A 16,557-nucleotide genomic window follows, 5' to 3' on the forward strand; every position below is an offset into this window, starting at 1 on the left:
CGATTCTCTCGGCGCTCGATGGATAACGGCTGCCCCCCCCCCCGCGCAGGCGCAGCAGCTGCCGGTGCCGCCATTGCTGTTGTGTGCCGTGCGGGGGGCCCGGGCGGGAGCAGCCGGTGGAGGAGGCGCCTGAGGTAATGGAGGGGGCGGGGCGGGGCGGCGCCATGGAGCTCAGCTGGCCCCGCCCGCCGACAGGTCCCGGGCTCATCCCCCCTCCCCCCGGCAGCCGGGCGAGGTCTGGGGGGGCCGGGCCGGTGACCCCTCTCTTCCCCCCTCCGGTAACCGCAGCTAAACGCGCCGGCTGCCTTGGTGCCTGCTGAAGGCAGCGCTTCGAGCGGGGCGGGGCGGGGACGGCCTGTCCAGGTGCTCGGAGCTGTTGTGGTGTGGTGTGTTTGTGTTGTGTTGTGTTGTTGTGGTGTGGTGTGTTTGTGTTGTTGTGTGTTTGTGTTGTGTTGTTGTGTCAGAGGCCGTGCTGTCCGTGCTGCTGGCCCGGTCACAGGGTAACCCGGGCATTGTGCCCTGTCGCCCCGCCCCGGCCCGGCCGCTGCTGTGCGCTGGAGGTGTGACCCAGCCCGGCTTCCTCACCTCACATGTTCTCCACCAGGCCGGGCAGAGACCAGCAGCACCTGAGCTGAGCTACTGGACACACACAGACCTGAGCCCTGGACTGGCCATGCGCCACAGAGCGCAGCCGAGGGGCTGTTTGGGGTTTCGTTGCATGCCGTTGTGTTGCTGGGCTGAATTTTTAACGTTCACGCATCAGAAAACCGTTCACCTGCCAAGGAAGAACGGCTGCTTCGGTGTCGGGGAATGAATAGTGTCCCCCGGTGCGAGGCTTTGAACTGAAATCTTCTGGTATCATTTGGGTGATCATGAAGCGTGTTTGTTTGAAAGCTTTGTCCGGTGGTACTAAAACACCCCGTGTTTGCACTTTCAGATTATAAAGATGGAGTTTCAAGCAGTGGTGATGGCGGCTGGCGGGGGATCCCGAATGATGGACCTAACTTCCAGCATCCCCAAACCCCTCCTCCCAGTAGGCAACAAACCTTTAATCTGGTACCCATTAAATTTATTAGAGCGAGTCGGATTTGAAGGTGAGAGATTGCTGGGTGCTAACTCATTGGTTACCTAATCCATTCTGCTGTCAGTGCAGGGTGGTTCTCTACATGACACATGGGCTTGGCAGAAATTCAGTTTCTATTTTTATATAATTGTGATGGGTAATGTTTATTTGTAAGCATAATGTAGATTTTTGATTTTCACAGTTGTGTAAAATTATGTGTGTCAAACTTTTTTGTTATCAGTTTAAATTTTACCAGTTGTGAGAAAATATGGGGGGAGGAGTCAGACAGTAGATGTTGAGATTCAAAGAGTTAAAGCTTTATAACTGTTTAAAAACAAATTGTCAACATCACATGTCAAAATATACGAAGTAAATATCCTTAAATCAAACTCTCATAAAGTCTCAAGCAGCATTTGTTTTACTTTGCCTAGCTAGAGGTAAATGTCTGTTATTGTCAATGGAAATTTTTTTTGTTGAGCTGTGCTTGTAAGGTGAAATTAATGTTTGCTGGCATTTACCAGTAAAAATTGAATCCTTCCAAACCGAATAATACAGTATTTATGATGGCTTTATCTGCTCCCCCTTAAAGTGTGCAAAGCAATGGGATTTTCATCCCTTCCCTTGGGAGACTTCCATAGCCAAATCGAGCTGATTTGCAGGGAGTGTCCCCTGATGTTCAGCCTAAATTTTCCTTTCCTTAATTTTATCCATTATTCCTAATTATACCCTCTGTAGCACTCTAAATAATTCCTCTTCCTGTTTGATGGCTGTACTCTTCATATACTTGTAAACTGTAATTGTCTCTGCTCTTTCACTACTTCTAGATTATTTTTCTCCAGATGTATTAGTTCACATTTAATGTTTTGAAATGACTTACTAGATTCATAGATTTAAAGGCCAGAAGGGAGCAATTAGATCTAGTCCGACCACAGAATTTCATACACTTACCCGTGCATTGAGTCCATTATCTTGTGTTTGACCAAAGCATTTCTTCCAAAAAGGTATTCAATCTTGATTTTGAGACATCCAGAGTTGGAGAAGCACCACATCACGTGGTAGTTTGTTCCAGTACTTAGTCACCTTCACTATTATAAAATGGTCTAATTTCTAGTTTGATTTTATCTGGCTTCAGCTTCCAACCATTTATTCTTGTTCTGCCTTTCTCCACTAGATTAAAGAGCCTGTTAGCACCTGGTATTTTCTCCCCATGAAAGTACTTATACCCTGTAATCAAGTCACTTCTCAGTCTTTTTGTCAAGATAAAGAGATTGAGCTCCTTAAGTTTCTAACTGTAAGGCATTTTCTCCAGCCCTCAAATAATTTTGTGGCTCTTTTCTGCACTGTCTCCAGTTTTTCAATATCCTTTTAAAACGTGAACAAAAGAACTGTACACAATATTCTAGCATCTGTCTCACCAGTGCTGTATACAGAGGTAAAATCACTTCTCTATTCCTGCTCATTACTCCCCTGTTTATACATCCAAGGGTTGCATTAGTCCGTTTTGCCATAGCATTGCCATGGGAGCTTGTATTGAGTTGTTTATCTGCTATGATCCCTAACTTCTTTCTAGAGTCACTGCTTTCCAGGATACAGTTCCCCATTCTGTAGGTATGGCCTACATTTTTTATGTCTAGTTGTATAAATTTGCATTTGGCTGTAATAAAATGTATTTTATTTGAGTGGGCCCAGGTCACTGAGCGATTCAGATCTCTTTGTGTGACTGCCTTGTCCTCATTATTTACCACTCTGCCAACCTTTGTGTTAGCAACAAATTTTATAAGCAGTGATTTTATATTTACTTTCAGATCATTGATAAAAATGTTAAATAATGTTAGTAGGTCTGATAGGACTGATGACTACGTCCCCTTCAATCATGATTTCCCTGTTAACAGTGGTTACTTCTGATCTGTTAGTTTGCCAGTCCTTAATCCATTTGTGTATGTTATTGATATTGTACAACGCTAGGTTTTTAATCAGAATGTCATCTAGTACTAAGGCAAACACCTTACAGAAGTCTATGTATGTTATGTTTACGAAATTACTTGATAAATTGAACTTTTATTCTTATCAAAACATGAAATCAGGTTTATTTGATAAGACCTTTTTTCCATAAAATCCTGTTGTCTGCCATTAATTATATTCTCATCCTTTAATTCTGTATTGATTTTTTTCTTTCTTTCTGTATTTCTAGCCTCTTTAGGTTCCTTATATTATTATTCTATTCTTTCCGGTGTTCACATGTCCCAGGCCTGATCTACACTGCTGCCCTGGGGTGACGTGAGGTATGCTTGTTGCATAATGTAACGAGCATATCTCTCGTCGACGTGCTTACGCCTACACAGCATGGCGTCTTCACGATGCTACGTTGACAAGAGAGCATCTCCTCTCGATGCTGCCTTCTGTCTTTAGGGGAGGTGGACTAATTCAGTCAATTCAGTCAGAGAGCGCTCTCCCGTCGACTGAGCGGGTCTACACAGATCCGCTCAATCAGTGTCGCTGTATCGATACCTGCTGCCACGGCAGTGTAGACATGCCTCCAGTATATGAATGTCAGTAACTTGATGTCTTTTTCTCCCATCCAGACAATGAACAAAATGTTAAATAAGATTGGATGTACCAACAACCCCTGCTCTGCTAACCGTTCCTCCCCCTCTCCCCCCAACTCAAGACACTGCCATTTATCATTTTCCTTTCTTTAGGTCCTTTACTCAGTTTTGAATCCAAGGCAGTTTCAATTGATTTTGAGAATTAATTCTGTGGGACACTGTAGCAAATGCTTTACTTAAAACCAGTTCCAATTCCATGGTCCCTTCACACTCTGGTTTTATAATTCTAGTAAACAAAATAAATCAACTTTGAAAAGTAACTCCTAGTTAATTGTACCAAGGTGGCCTATTGTTCTCATGTTTTCATTTATATCCTCTGTCTCATTAATGAGTAAATCCAGGATGGCGGCTTCTTTGGGTAGATTCTGTTGATACTGGATCATTCTTCCGTCTGCTTAAGCTGGGGACATTTCTAATGCATGTCTGGTTGTGTTTGTTACCCACTGTACGTCTTGGAAATGTCCCCAGGAGTATAGTATTTCATGAGTTTTAACTACTTCAAAACTAACTTCAAGAAGTTTTGTTTTTCACTCTGTCTTCATTCCTGGTGTCAGTAGTGAATGCCTGTTGCAATAGCTGTTTAGTTTATAGTTTTTGTTCCCTTACCTGGAGTACTTTACCACCATAGTCTTCATTTTCCTGCTGTATCTCAGTGGCATTGTTAATGCTCCCACATACTGATCCATCCCTGCCCCCAAGTCCTTTCTGTCTTTCCTATCTAAATTGAACCCATCTGTACTCAGTCAAACTATTTAATTTCTTCCTCAGGCAGGTACTAGGAGAGTTGATTGAGCTTTGCAAGTTGAGAGGTAGGGGAAGAAAGAAAGTTGTCTATATACCCCTCATTGCTAAAATTACTGATACTTCCAAGAAATACTGATACACCGAGAGGTATATTTAAGGGGTCAGAGAGATTATCAGACATGTAGTTTTAAATAAATCACTTGCTAGCAGTAGCAGGAAATGTATCCTGTTCTCCTTTCAATTTCATACTGTGTCCCTCATGGATGAAGAAAAATGCACAAGAGGTTACTTTCATCTCATTCAAAAACTTAATCCTCTAGTTTTATGAAATTTATTAATCTGGAACTGGTTTTTTGGATTTGAAGAACTCAGTTAAATGAAAAATCCATTAATAAAGTACAATGGAAGCTGGAGAAAGTTTGAAAGTGTGTGTGTATCCTGTGCACTGGATAGATGAATACATTAATATTTGTTGCCTTGTTGTTTCCCTCACCCCTCTTTTTTTTTATACTACAGAGGTCATTGTGGTTACAACCAAAGACGTCCAGAAGCTGCTAAACCTAGACACAAAGATGAAATTAGATATAGTATGCATCCCTGATGATGCGGACATGGGTACTGCAGACTCACTAAGGCATATTCATCAGAAAATTAAGGTACAACTCTTTTACTTTGGCTAAAGGATGTCTCCTTTAAGATTTTTCTTTCATGTGTGATTTAAAATCTTAACAATTCTTTAGGAATTCTACTCTGTAATGATATCACTGCCTCTTACTCTGTGTCATACAATGCCCAAAACAACGGTGCCATGATCTTACTTGGGGTCTCTAGGTGCTATTATCATACATAAATAGGCATGCAAATGATTTCATTTCAAACCACAGAAGTAATGAAATTCTGAGAGATGGTTGAAATTGTCTGTTATATCTACTTATTTCAGAATGTATATTCTATTTGGAGTGCTCTCTAATACCAAGACACACTGTGTAAGTTAGGGACAGAATTTCAGCCTTGATATTGAATTTGCTTTTGTGGATTGAAGTCAGACGCTTAATGTCTTTGATTGTTTTTTTTCCTCTCTCTTTCTCCCCCCCACCCTTTCTTTTTTTTAATTCCTTGCCAACTCATGGCGTTTAAATGCTCTTTTGATTCCACTAGAATGCCAATGGACCATTTAAGATTTCAGATACCATTTTTTTGTCTTCAAATATGGTATTGAAAGAAAGAAACCCAAATATAAGCAGAGACTTTTCCCTTCTATGTGCAGATACCCACAAAGACAAGATGAGACTGTTAGGGTATGTCTGCACAGCAAAGAAAAAAACATGGCTGGCTCTGGATTGCAGGATTCGAGCTGAGGGACTGTTTCACTGCTGTGTAGACCCCTAGGTCCCAGACCCTGGGCTCCAGCCCAAGTCTGGAAGACTACACAGCGGTGAAATACCCCTGCAACCTAAGTCAACTGGCATGGGCCAGCCATATTTCTTTGCTCTGTGGACATATCCTTACAGGGCAAACTTACACTCTGGATGCACACATTTGGCAAAGGCGATTGACAGGATTAGCATACAGAACAAAGCAACTCCAATGAGCAGAGCTGCGGTACAAAGAAGACTGAATTGCAATTCACAGTTCGGAGCTGTTTGGGTGCTGGTCTTACCCAAACATGTGAACGCAGTAATGACACAGGACCGCTGCTCTACCAGCTGTATTGGCTGGCTCAGTCTCTCACTGATCTTTTAGGCATCCCTCTTTTTTGGCCATCCTCACGACTCTCTTTCGGAGACTTAAGAGACAACAGTGACGAGGGCAAAGGATAGGAAGAGGTGTAGAAAAAGATATTGCTTCAGTGGAAGTATATTTTTCAGAGACAAAAGAAAGTCTGGAGAGGCACTGAAGGTGAGAGTTTGAAGCACTGTGAGGCTTTGCTATAGTAAATGTTTGTGGTATGTGAATGTATTGACAGCCATCTATAGTTCCCTCTGCTCCCTGCCTTTGTTAGCCCAGCAAAGATGGAAATAGTGCCACCTTATTGCAAATCATTTGGCACTGAATTCTTGAGCAGGTTGCCACCCGGTGTATATTTTGGAGCCATTCTACCAGTTAAAGCATACCATTGGTATACCTCTTACGGGATATGTCATCTCCTGCCGGGCATAGGTGAGAGAACTGCACAGGCGAGGAAGCTGAAAACTTGCCGAGTCTGCCTAGTAGAGCTCAGGTATAGCAGGAGAGGAACTTGGCTGGAGAATCTGAAGTTTCCTTGCTGAAACAATTGATGCTTGTGGCCACAAGTTGCTGGCAGCTTTATCACAGCCACTGCCAAAACCTGACGAGGAGTCTGCACTGGTTGTTGAAATTATTTGTCACAAATTGAGTTAATTACCCACAGACAGAAGAACAAGTCTGTTTCACACCATAAAAGTGAGGTAACACTCCTTAGACAATTTGCCTGTGTTTAGTGCAGGTGAGGGAGAGGAAAGCCAAGATTATAAAATACAGCTAGACATAACCCTAAGGCCAGTTAAACTCATGATCAGAAACCTCGATTAAGTATGAATAGATATTAGACTACGGGAAATCACGAAATGTACGTGACATAGCTGTTCTGCATGTTGTCCTGTTCAGGGATGTTCTGCTGTTGTGACCCGTTTGCCCAGCACACTGCAATAGCTAAGCTTTCAGTACATTGCAACCATGGTTAAATGAAACATTTTGGTTCTGCAAAGGCTAGATATGTCCCCCGAGATTTGACTTAAAAAACTTTGTACACGGATATCAGTAGCGCTTAGGTTTGCAGAGCCCATAAGTGGTGTAGGAAAAAGGCTTTCTCCTCTCTCTAACATATCTGACCCCTATCACTGTGGTAACTGAGTGCTTCACAGTCTTTGAATGTATTTGTCCTCACAACAGCCCTGTGAAGTATTATCATCCCCACTTCATAGATGGGGAACTGAAGCATATAGAGAGGCTAAGTGACCTGCCCAAGGTCACAGAGAAATTGAAGCTGGGTCTCCCAAGTCCTAGGCTAGTGCTCTAACCACTGGCCCATCCTTCCACTCTATCCCTTGTTTCAATAATCAAGGCTAGTAATGTAACACAAGACAAACTCTCGCAGTTGAGAGCAGCAAGCAGCTGGCTCCACTCCTTTCGGGCTCTGTTCCCTGGTTGTTGAAATGAAGGAGAGCAAAGCAGACTTGCACAAAATCTCCTCAGTCACCATTTCACCTGCTTTGTACTCCCTGCCTTTATCTGGCAGCCTGGGCATGTCTGCCTGAGATTTGACTCGTGATGTAGGGGTACATACTGGATCGGAGCACTGGTCTGTCCTGTCAGCTCTGCTGCCTCAGCCAACATCTCGTGTTTCAGAATAATTCAATCACCAGCCTCCATGATGTGCATCTTGTCAATATAGTAAATTCTTCCTGCTGGAGCCCTTCCTTCGTAAGGACCTTTTGCTAGGATCTTATCCTTAAAACATCTGTATTTGGGAGATAAAGGACAATGAAGATAACTTAATCCCATGAATTCGAGGCTCTGAGTTCCTAGGTAAAGACCGCTAGATCTGCCCTTTCTTTGCCTGAATTAGCGCCTTCAGAATTAATTTATTTTCAAGACCTTCTGTGGTGTTCAACACTGGTATTTGAACATCTGACAACCAGTAACGGCTTTATCCTCACAACACTCCTGTGAAGTAAGGGAGTAATATCGCTGCTTTGCAGATGGAGGATTGAGGCACAGAAAAATGAAATCAAGTGCCCAACATCACACAGGCAGGTTGTGGCAGGGCAGGTAATTGAACCCCGATCTGTAAAATCCTAGACCAGAGCCTTAACCACAAGATCCTCCTTCCTCTCTTCCATCTGTGAGATGCCAGCCTTTTCAAGGTGGATAACTATACTATAGAAGATCACAGATTATTGCTGAAGTTGCTTTTTTGTTGGAAACTGCTGAAATGGTACTCCAAATAGAGCTGCGAGCCCTCAAGACACAGTGGTTTAGTGGGCACTTAGAAGTGGAGCAAAAGGAATACTTGGTTTAGTGGGAATATGACTTTCTTTCTAAATGTTACAAGTAATCGAAGAATCATTTCAGAGCCTGTGCAGTAGAATCTGCAACAAATAATTTGAACGTCAAATTCTAATTGGGATTGTTAATGCTGACGTTCACTAAATGCAAATCATTGATGTTAACGTGACAGTAAGATCACACATTTAAAATCACCAGGTCATGAAATTCAAACGGTAACTTGGGTAGGTTGCATGTATGTAGTGCTGCTATTCCTGTATTTCTTAAATACCTTCTTTATGAAGGGACATTTAAAGATTTTATTTCTGCCAGAAAACTCTGTACCTATTGTTAGAAGTAACAACTAACAACCCAATCCTTCAGTGGCTTCCATGCAGGCGTACCCTGTGCAGAATGCTGCTGACTTAAACAGGGCTCCGTGTAGGTCTCGGGTGTGCCGGCGTGGAGCGCTTTGCATGATTGGGGTTTTAAGATGTCAAATATCCAAAGTATATGGAAAAAAAAATCACATTTTGTCATCACTGTCAATTTCATTGCTGCCTCTGTATATTTAATCAGGCGGTTTCTTCTATGTATACATCTTTCACACAGCGACAGTGCAGAGAGAAATGTTTTTGTAAAGTAAGAAAGTGTGATTGTAAAACCAAAAAGTTGGAAGAAGAACTTGGGCAGTTATAGTATCAAAAACTAATTTTAACTGAGGTTTTAGAAAACTGGTTTTCAAGTTGATGGTATTTTTATAGTGTATTAAACAGTGTATGTGTTAAAACATAAAGCCTATTGACCGAGTTAATATTGTGCAAGTTTTAACTTTTGCATTTCCTGACTTATTTTCTTTTTTTCTTAAATGTGCAAACATAATATTGCAGCATTGTAGTTCTCTGCCATTATTTTTGAAAGACTCTAGAACTTCCTGTGTTGTTTTGATTGTTGCATCACCTGTGGAGCAGAAAACTTCAGACCCAGAAGTGTACAAAACTCAGATGGATACAAAAAAAGAAACCGCTGTGGATATCGTCCACATTGTTTTGCTGGCAAGCAGTGAAAAAGCTGTGTAAAGTAAGGGAACAACATTCTTCATTGAACCTTTTTAAAGGTAGTTTAGCTGTTTAGTCACAAACATGTGGCTTTGTTGGATTCTGCAGGAGAGAAATAAAGCAGTTGTGTACCTAGCCTCCACTTATACTTGCGGTAAAGTTAGGAGCAGCCACAAACATGCTATTTATCTTGTACAATATGTTAATATTCCATTCTTCTGATTAACTCTTGCTATATGTTCCTGAAATGTGAGTGTCTCTAAACATTTGGAATGAAAATTCAGAAGCTTAAAGAAGAAGACCTACTTAGATATGGCAGAAGTTGATACAACTACTAGAGTGTTCCATACCTTAGTCAGATAGCCAGTAGGGCTCACTGAAATTGTTTCTTGTTGACTTATATCTTAAGTTTTTTCTTTTTTACTTTAAAACTGCTAATGGTGCACAGTCTATTGGACCATGTGTTCCTGTCACTGTTACCTTCCCTCATTCCTTCTGATTGATTGATTGCATCCACTTGTTGCATCTTGCCTTAAATTAGACCGTAAGGCCTGGGTCCACAAAGGGACCCAATGTCATGGCGACTACCTTTTTAGGCACGTAGAAAATCACAGGAAAAGCACTACGATCCACAATGTCTGAGTTAGGCCTCTTGGCTGCCTGAACTATACATGGCAGGGGAGGAAGTTGCCTCACATTGTGATCCACTGGTCAGAGTGCAGGGAGGCACCTACCTCTGCTACTGATCCATAAATGGAAACCCCTCTCTTGGAGTCAGGTGCCTTAGAGGCCTCAGTAGCTTCTTGTGGGAATGAGTTGGGCACATGCTTCATTGTACACACAATGGTAAGAGGTGGTGACGGTGCCCACCTTATCTCTTTTTAGACCAGTGGATAGAGCGCTTGCCTGGGCTATCGGAGAGGAAGGTTCAACTTCTCCTGCCTGAGGGGGGGGAGAAGATTTGAACAGGGGGTCTCCCACCTCTCAGGAGCAGGCTCTAACCACTGAGATAGGGGATATTCTGATGTGGAGCTCCCTCAACCTCTCCTGTTGAAACTGTTCTACTGTGCATGTGTAATTAAACAGTGATTGGACCAGAGGGACAGGACCCTGCATCTTCACCTACCAGCTTAGTGCTAAAACCACTCTCTCTCTATTGCGCACCCCTCATTCCCTCCTCTCTGGGTATGTGAAGCAGGTGGCATTCACACGCTTTTCCAGGGTGCCTGTAGATTTTGTTAGTGGAAACTATAACTATAAAACTATATAACTATAAAACTATAACCATAAATATAAAACTGCTGGTCTGATTAACCCCTAACTTCCCCCAAATTCTCTGGAGTAAAATGAAGCATGTAATGTTTCAGGTTTGAGAATTTCTTGTTTGAGTTTGATCCCACGCTGTCAGGTTTATAACAAATTGTCTGATAGTAAAATTGTAGAGCCTGACTCTGGTTGTGAAGTGGCCATGGCAGCTGAAAGTGCTCCGCACCTTGCAAGAGGTCCTCTGCAATGCATGGGATCATATTTTCAGTTTTGGAGTCATTAATGAGAGTCCCTAATATTGGTCAGGCAAGCAAATGTATTAGTATTTCAGAACAAGAGCTGCCTCATAAATAGCAATATTACTTTCAGAAACAATAGCCATGTGTGGCTAAATAGAAAGGACTTGTACACAGTGATTGGCATCTTCATCAGAATCTAGATCTCTGGAGTCATCTTGGAATTTACAGCTTTGATTTCTATGGAATTATATGAGTAACAACTGCTTACGTGTCAGCATTTGTAAGATCACCGCCCAGTATTGGTTTAATGCACCTAATTTATATAATGTATCTAAATTATGTAATCTCAATTACTGGTGGTAATGGAATCATTTAAAGGTTTGAAAAAACAGCAACAAGAAGATTCCTTCTACAAAGGTAGTGTGGGGAAAGAAGCACGGTCATAGAGTTAGGGGTGGAGAAGACCTATTAGGCAGATCTTGAAAGATTTAAGACCTATCCAGATTCAGAGGTAAATACATAAGATGAATGGGGAGAGATGAGAAAAGTGCTTCATGTGTGAGATTCATGTAAAGTGCCTCGCTGTCCTGTCACCAGCTGCCAGGAATTGAGAAGATGCTGAACTTGGTTTTATAAATTTGAAACGTCACGCTTTGTAGCTGCTAGAAGGGGGAGTTGCTTTGTCTGTCTTCTCTTCCTCCAGTGCTTGTTGTCTGGGGTCAGTGGGGAAAGGGTCTCCATTATGCTTCCCCCTTCTCCAACCTCAGGTAGTTTTTATTTACTCCTCCCAGTATCTGTTTTTAGTGCTTACCTCTATTGCTGCCCATGGTTTTACCAAGCCAGCAGCAGCTGGAGTATGAAATTGACATGAATTCGAATAACAAAAGTGAAACTGAGTCCTGTCAGTGTCACTCCTGCTACTTGGTAAAGGTCTTAGCAGCAGGAGAGAAGCTGTTGCTGTGTGCTGCAGACTCAGGAAGATGATACTGCATTGGTTTTACAGGTGGTTCATGTTTAGATGGCTACCTTCACAAGCATAAGAACTAAACTGGTTTTCAATGTATTTTGATCTCTGTTAACATGTTCAAAAATCTTAGATTTTGAAGTAGTTAATGTATATCCCTTCTCAACAGGGCAGGCTTCTCACTCAGTTGGTGTGGGTGAATGCGTTTTTCAAGCCCTGCTATTAGGTCATATAATCCAACCGTAGGGGTCTAGGGAGGATTGCTCCCTCCAATGTATTTCCCACTGCTTTGTTCAGTGCTGTTTCAAGGTACACCAACACTTCCCTTGAGGCACTGTTCCACAGTCTACTTGTTCTTGTTGTCAGGATGGACTTTTTTCTAATCAGCTGAAATTTTCTTTCCTTTTGATTTCCTGTCCCTTCTAGTTATATTCTTTTGTACTATGCTAAATTTCTTCTTTGATATTTCTACCCTACAACTGCTGGTAGATGGTTATATTCCCTTGTAGTTGCTAAGCTATCCATATTTACCTCCTGTTAACGTTTCCTTATAAGTCAATCTCTCCACAGCCCTTCTTGTGTTGGGCTTCTCTGAATTGCCTGTCATTTTGTGCAACAAAAAAGCAGTTTATCAACACTAATTAAGAGCTTTAAAGGATAATGTCATGTTGAGCTCTTAAAGAGGTACTTGCAGTGTACTACACTAAGAAAAATACATTTTGAAAGTTTTTTTTATCTTAACTGGGGAGGAAGAATCTTCTGAATTGTGATCCTTCCAAGGCAAAGGCTACAACAAAGGTAAAATCTTAACCTCTCCCATTAGGTAACTGTCACCAACACAAATTCCAGATGCTGTGTTTGTAGTGTTCTGGCTCTTGGGGCGATCACAAACTATTATGTTAATTCTGCTTGTACCATTTATCAAAACTGCTTCAAAACTTCCTGTCATTATTTCCTTTTGAGAGTGTAATTTAACAATGAGTTCTTTTTTAAACTTAGGCTTCTCTAGGTTTTGGCCACCCTGTTTCAGTGTCGGGTTTCGTCAGCCCCATGCAAGTGCCACCCTCTCATACTAGGGCCCTCTAGGTGGCAGGTTGAGAAGCCTGGTTAGGTCATGAAATTTGGGCGAAGGGAGGGTGTGTATGCCTGTGTTAAACATTTGTCTTCACTAAGTCCATATTTTTTTCATCTTGTATTAAGCTTTCCGCTCCCTTGTGTCACCCAACTATACTCTGGCCAGCTATTAAAATGTGGCGTTCCAGCAGAGTAATAGCAATGAAACGATTTCACATTTTCCTTCCTTGATGAGCCCTTAGTTGTGTTAATGGGAGCCCTGACTAATATACTGTGAACTAATCAGCATGCCTTCTGCTACTATCACCAGTAAGTGCTTGCATATGAAATGTTCCGTCCCAGGTGGTCCACCTGGTTTTCCCAGTTTCTAAAGTAAAATTTCCAAAAATTGTAATAAAAGCCATTAAAGAGAAAAAATTCCCTCCCTGAACAAATAAACAGAGATTGAAACACCAGATTCTCTTGGTATGGGCATCTTTTTGAGCCATGTTGTGGAAATTCTGATGTCACAGTGGTGGTCTGTATGCCGCGGAGGGTCATTGATCCGTGTAGTCTTGGACAGCATGGCTAAGCGCTTCACTTCCTCTGTTGAAAAATCTCTTTTCCAAACACATGATGTAACTAAGCTCACTGTAACGGCTGGAAGACGGAATCTGAATCCTCCTTGTACAGTTGAGCAACATTTTGTGACTGTGGAAAGAAAAACTTGAATCCCTGTAATATACATATATATATTTTTGTACTGTCAGTGGAAATAAACTAGTGAAATTCGTCTATAAGGAGACAAATAGGATCTCTTTCTCTTTCTAAGCAGGACTTAATTTTAAAATAAACAGAACATTTAGTTGGATTAAAAGTATTTCACTAAACTCTTCAGCATGGCTGACAGCAAATACAAAATGCAAATCAAAATAGCCCTGTTTCACTCCCTTTGCTCTGATGATTCCAGAGACTGTTCTGCTTTTCACATGACAGTAACATGTTGTGCAGAAGAACTAGGTGGTTCAAGGGATTGGCAATGGGATATGCAGTGCAGCGTTTCACCTCTATCTCTGCCGCTCATCCAGCCAAGGCAGAAGTGACTGAAAGATACCACTATCTGATGGCTGTTCGATGGCTTGGGTGAAATGAATTGTGTGTTGTATGTCACTGTCCGATTCCGAATGGACAGCTGACATCCCAAAAACCACTGTCACCGCAGCTGACAGTCTTGGTGGCTGAATACAGATACTGACAGGGTGCTCTCGCAGCCCTTCCCCCGTGGGCCACTGTAGAACAGAGTTGAAGCATGCTGGTGATGCTGTGTGGGGGAAGTCCTTGCTGTACCTGTTTGGTGGCTATGAGATGCCCTCGACTCATGTTCTGTCTGGCACATTTCCAGAGTTCAGTTGTCTTTCCAAACGTAAAAAAAAATCAACCCCAAATTTTACAGCTTCACAATTATATGGTTCCTTATTTTGCTGCCTGGTTACTGTGGATTAGCAACAAAACATTAGACACTTGCATGAGGCAATTGATTTTAACTTCCAGAGCTGTGAATAATTGTGATGACTCTTAGCACTTATCTTTTTTACAGTGCTTTGCAAACACTGGGCCCTCACGAAATCTCATGGGAGGAAGATAAAATGAGGCAGGCAGTTTAGCTGATACCTACAAGACCACTGAGTGAGTCACTCGATGGTCCTATCACTTTTCTGGTCCAAAAGACCAGTGGTTCTCAACCTTTTTTTTTTACTCAGGGCCTTCTAAACTTAAATAGATAAACCTGTGGGCCCCCAACTGAGGTGATGTGTGAAGATGTCACACAGTGTCACGTGCCTCTATCCCCCGCTTCCCTTTCCCTCCCTCCTCCTCTCCATCCCCCCTCCCCCCCCTCCCGATTTCTGCCTTCCATTTGGTCCTGCTCCCGGAAGTGCTGATGTAGCAGGGCAGAGCAGTGGTGTGTCTCCTTGGCTAGCTGCTGCCTGCTCGTGGTGTCAATGGCTTTGAGGCAACCCTTTCTGATGGCAGGGGGAGAGCTCTCTTCTGCAGTGATGCTGCAGTTTTTGGTTGTGGGCCCCCCACCCACCCAGACAGGCTGAGTGGTCTCCTGAGGTGAGGTGGAGGTGGCATTCCCTCCCTCTATTTCAGTGAATCCCCTGAAATCTGTGTGCGGACCCCCGTGCACTAGAAAATACCTCTCTGAAGCTTGTTTGCACTTAGAAGTCCTTTATTGATTTGATTGTCAATATTCTTTGCCCATATTAGTATGTATATTTTTCCATCTAGACGTTTTCATGTGAGTTACACAAACAAGACGATATTTGAGTTGCAAAAGTAATGGACTCTTTACAAACGTGTATAATTAAAATAGCTTTGCTAAAGTGATCCTGAAAAATAATTATTTTATTCCATAGCAGTGCAGTCTTCATGTGCGCTACATATTAGTTTTCATTTAATGGTATAAACAGCAGAAGTTAAAATAGTCTTCCCTTTTATTAGTAAAGCCTTTGCAATCATCTCCTGTTTTCCTCATTTAAAATAAATCAAAACTTTTGTATAAATATTTTATTGCAGTGTGTGTTTTAGAAAGAATTAATATGACTGAAATGGGAATATTTTACAAATAAAAAGGCTAAGTAAAAATAATCGGAATAAATCCCATTTTGAATGCCTGTCTTTAAAAAAATATTTATATACAACTTTCATAGATGTATACAGACCAAGTGTTTTAAAGGAATTGAGATTATAAAGGGACTATGGCTTGGGGGTTGATAGTGGGTTATGGAACCTTTCACTTCTAGGTTGCTAGTTCAAATCCATATTTGTAGTGATCAAAAGTTGTTAAATTTGATGGGTATTCAGAGGCTTGTATGAAATGAGTTTGGTGACCTTATTCCCAGCAGATAGTCTGCTGTTATGAGGGTGTAAAAAGCTACACAAATATGTCAGTATCGCAGCCACGACTACCAGTAACTGGCAATCTTCTTGGCCATCTCAGTGGAGAGACCAAGGGTTAAATGAGACTGAGACCCAACTACTCTCTCACCCTAGATATGGGCCCTTCAGGTCAGATTTGTGGCCCATATGTAGGGTGAGAGAGTTGTCCATGCTGTTCCTATTACCAAGAAAAATAGAGAACTCTGAGGACTCTGGAGAGCTATGTAATGCTGGAGAGAACAATGAAGATTTCCAAGTCTTGTTTTATAACCTGTTAGTTATAACAAGATCATTGCGGACTGCGTGTCCCTGAAAAATTGGACAGATGAACTGCAGAACAAACTCTGGCCAAGGAATATTCAGTGGTGGAATGTCTACACTACAAAGTTAAGTCGATTTAATGTAAGTTGACATCCAGCCACCGCAACAATTAAGTCGGTCAGGCATATCTTGTGTCAGTGGAGTGCGTTCTCACTAGCAGCGCTTGCATCGAGGCACCGCGCAGTGCACTGTGGGTAGCTATCCCACAGTGCAACTAGTCACGGGGTTTCGGGAAGGGCTTGCAAAGCCTCCGTGGGGCCAAAACGTCGCAGGTGCGAATGGGAGCATGCCGTCA

General features: G+C 42.2%; 1 protein-coding gene across 3 annotated transcripts in view; it reads left to right on the plus strand.

Moving 5' to 3' along the window:
- The window catches only part of EIF2B3 (eukaryotic translation initiation factor 2B subunit gamma), a 136,291-nt gene continuing 119,734 nt past the window's right edge, over nucleotides 1-16,557 (plus strand). The window contains exons 1-3 of one of the 3 annotated variants that reach the window (XM_067567803.1): nucleotides 1-134; nucleotides 938-1,094; nucleotides 4,930-5,069. In XM_067567803.1, the coding sequence (XP_067423904.1) occupies nucleotides 947-1,094; nucleotides 4,930-5,069 (288 nt within the window). In that variant the 5' untranslated portion in view covers nucleotides 1-134; nucleotides 938-946. Of the gene's footprint in view, nucleotides 135-937; nucleotides 1,095-4,929; nucleotides 5,070-16,557 lie in introns of those variants that run through there. The other 2 variants (XM_067567806.1, XM_067567804.1) reach the window with 2 other exon arrangements.

Source organism: Emydura macquarii, unplaced genomic scaffold (genome assembly GCF_026122565.2).
Source record: "Emydura macquarii macquarii isolate MOO-44397 ecotype Brisbane River unplaced genomic scaffold, CSIRO-AGI_Emac_v2 contig_2805, whole genome shotgun sequence".
NCBI classification, from domain to species: Eukaryota; Metazoa; Chordata; order Testudines; family Chelidae; genus Emydura; species Emydura macquarii.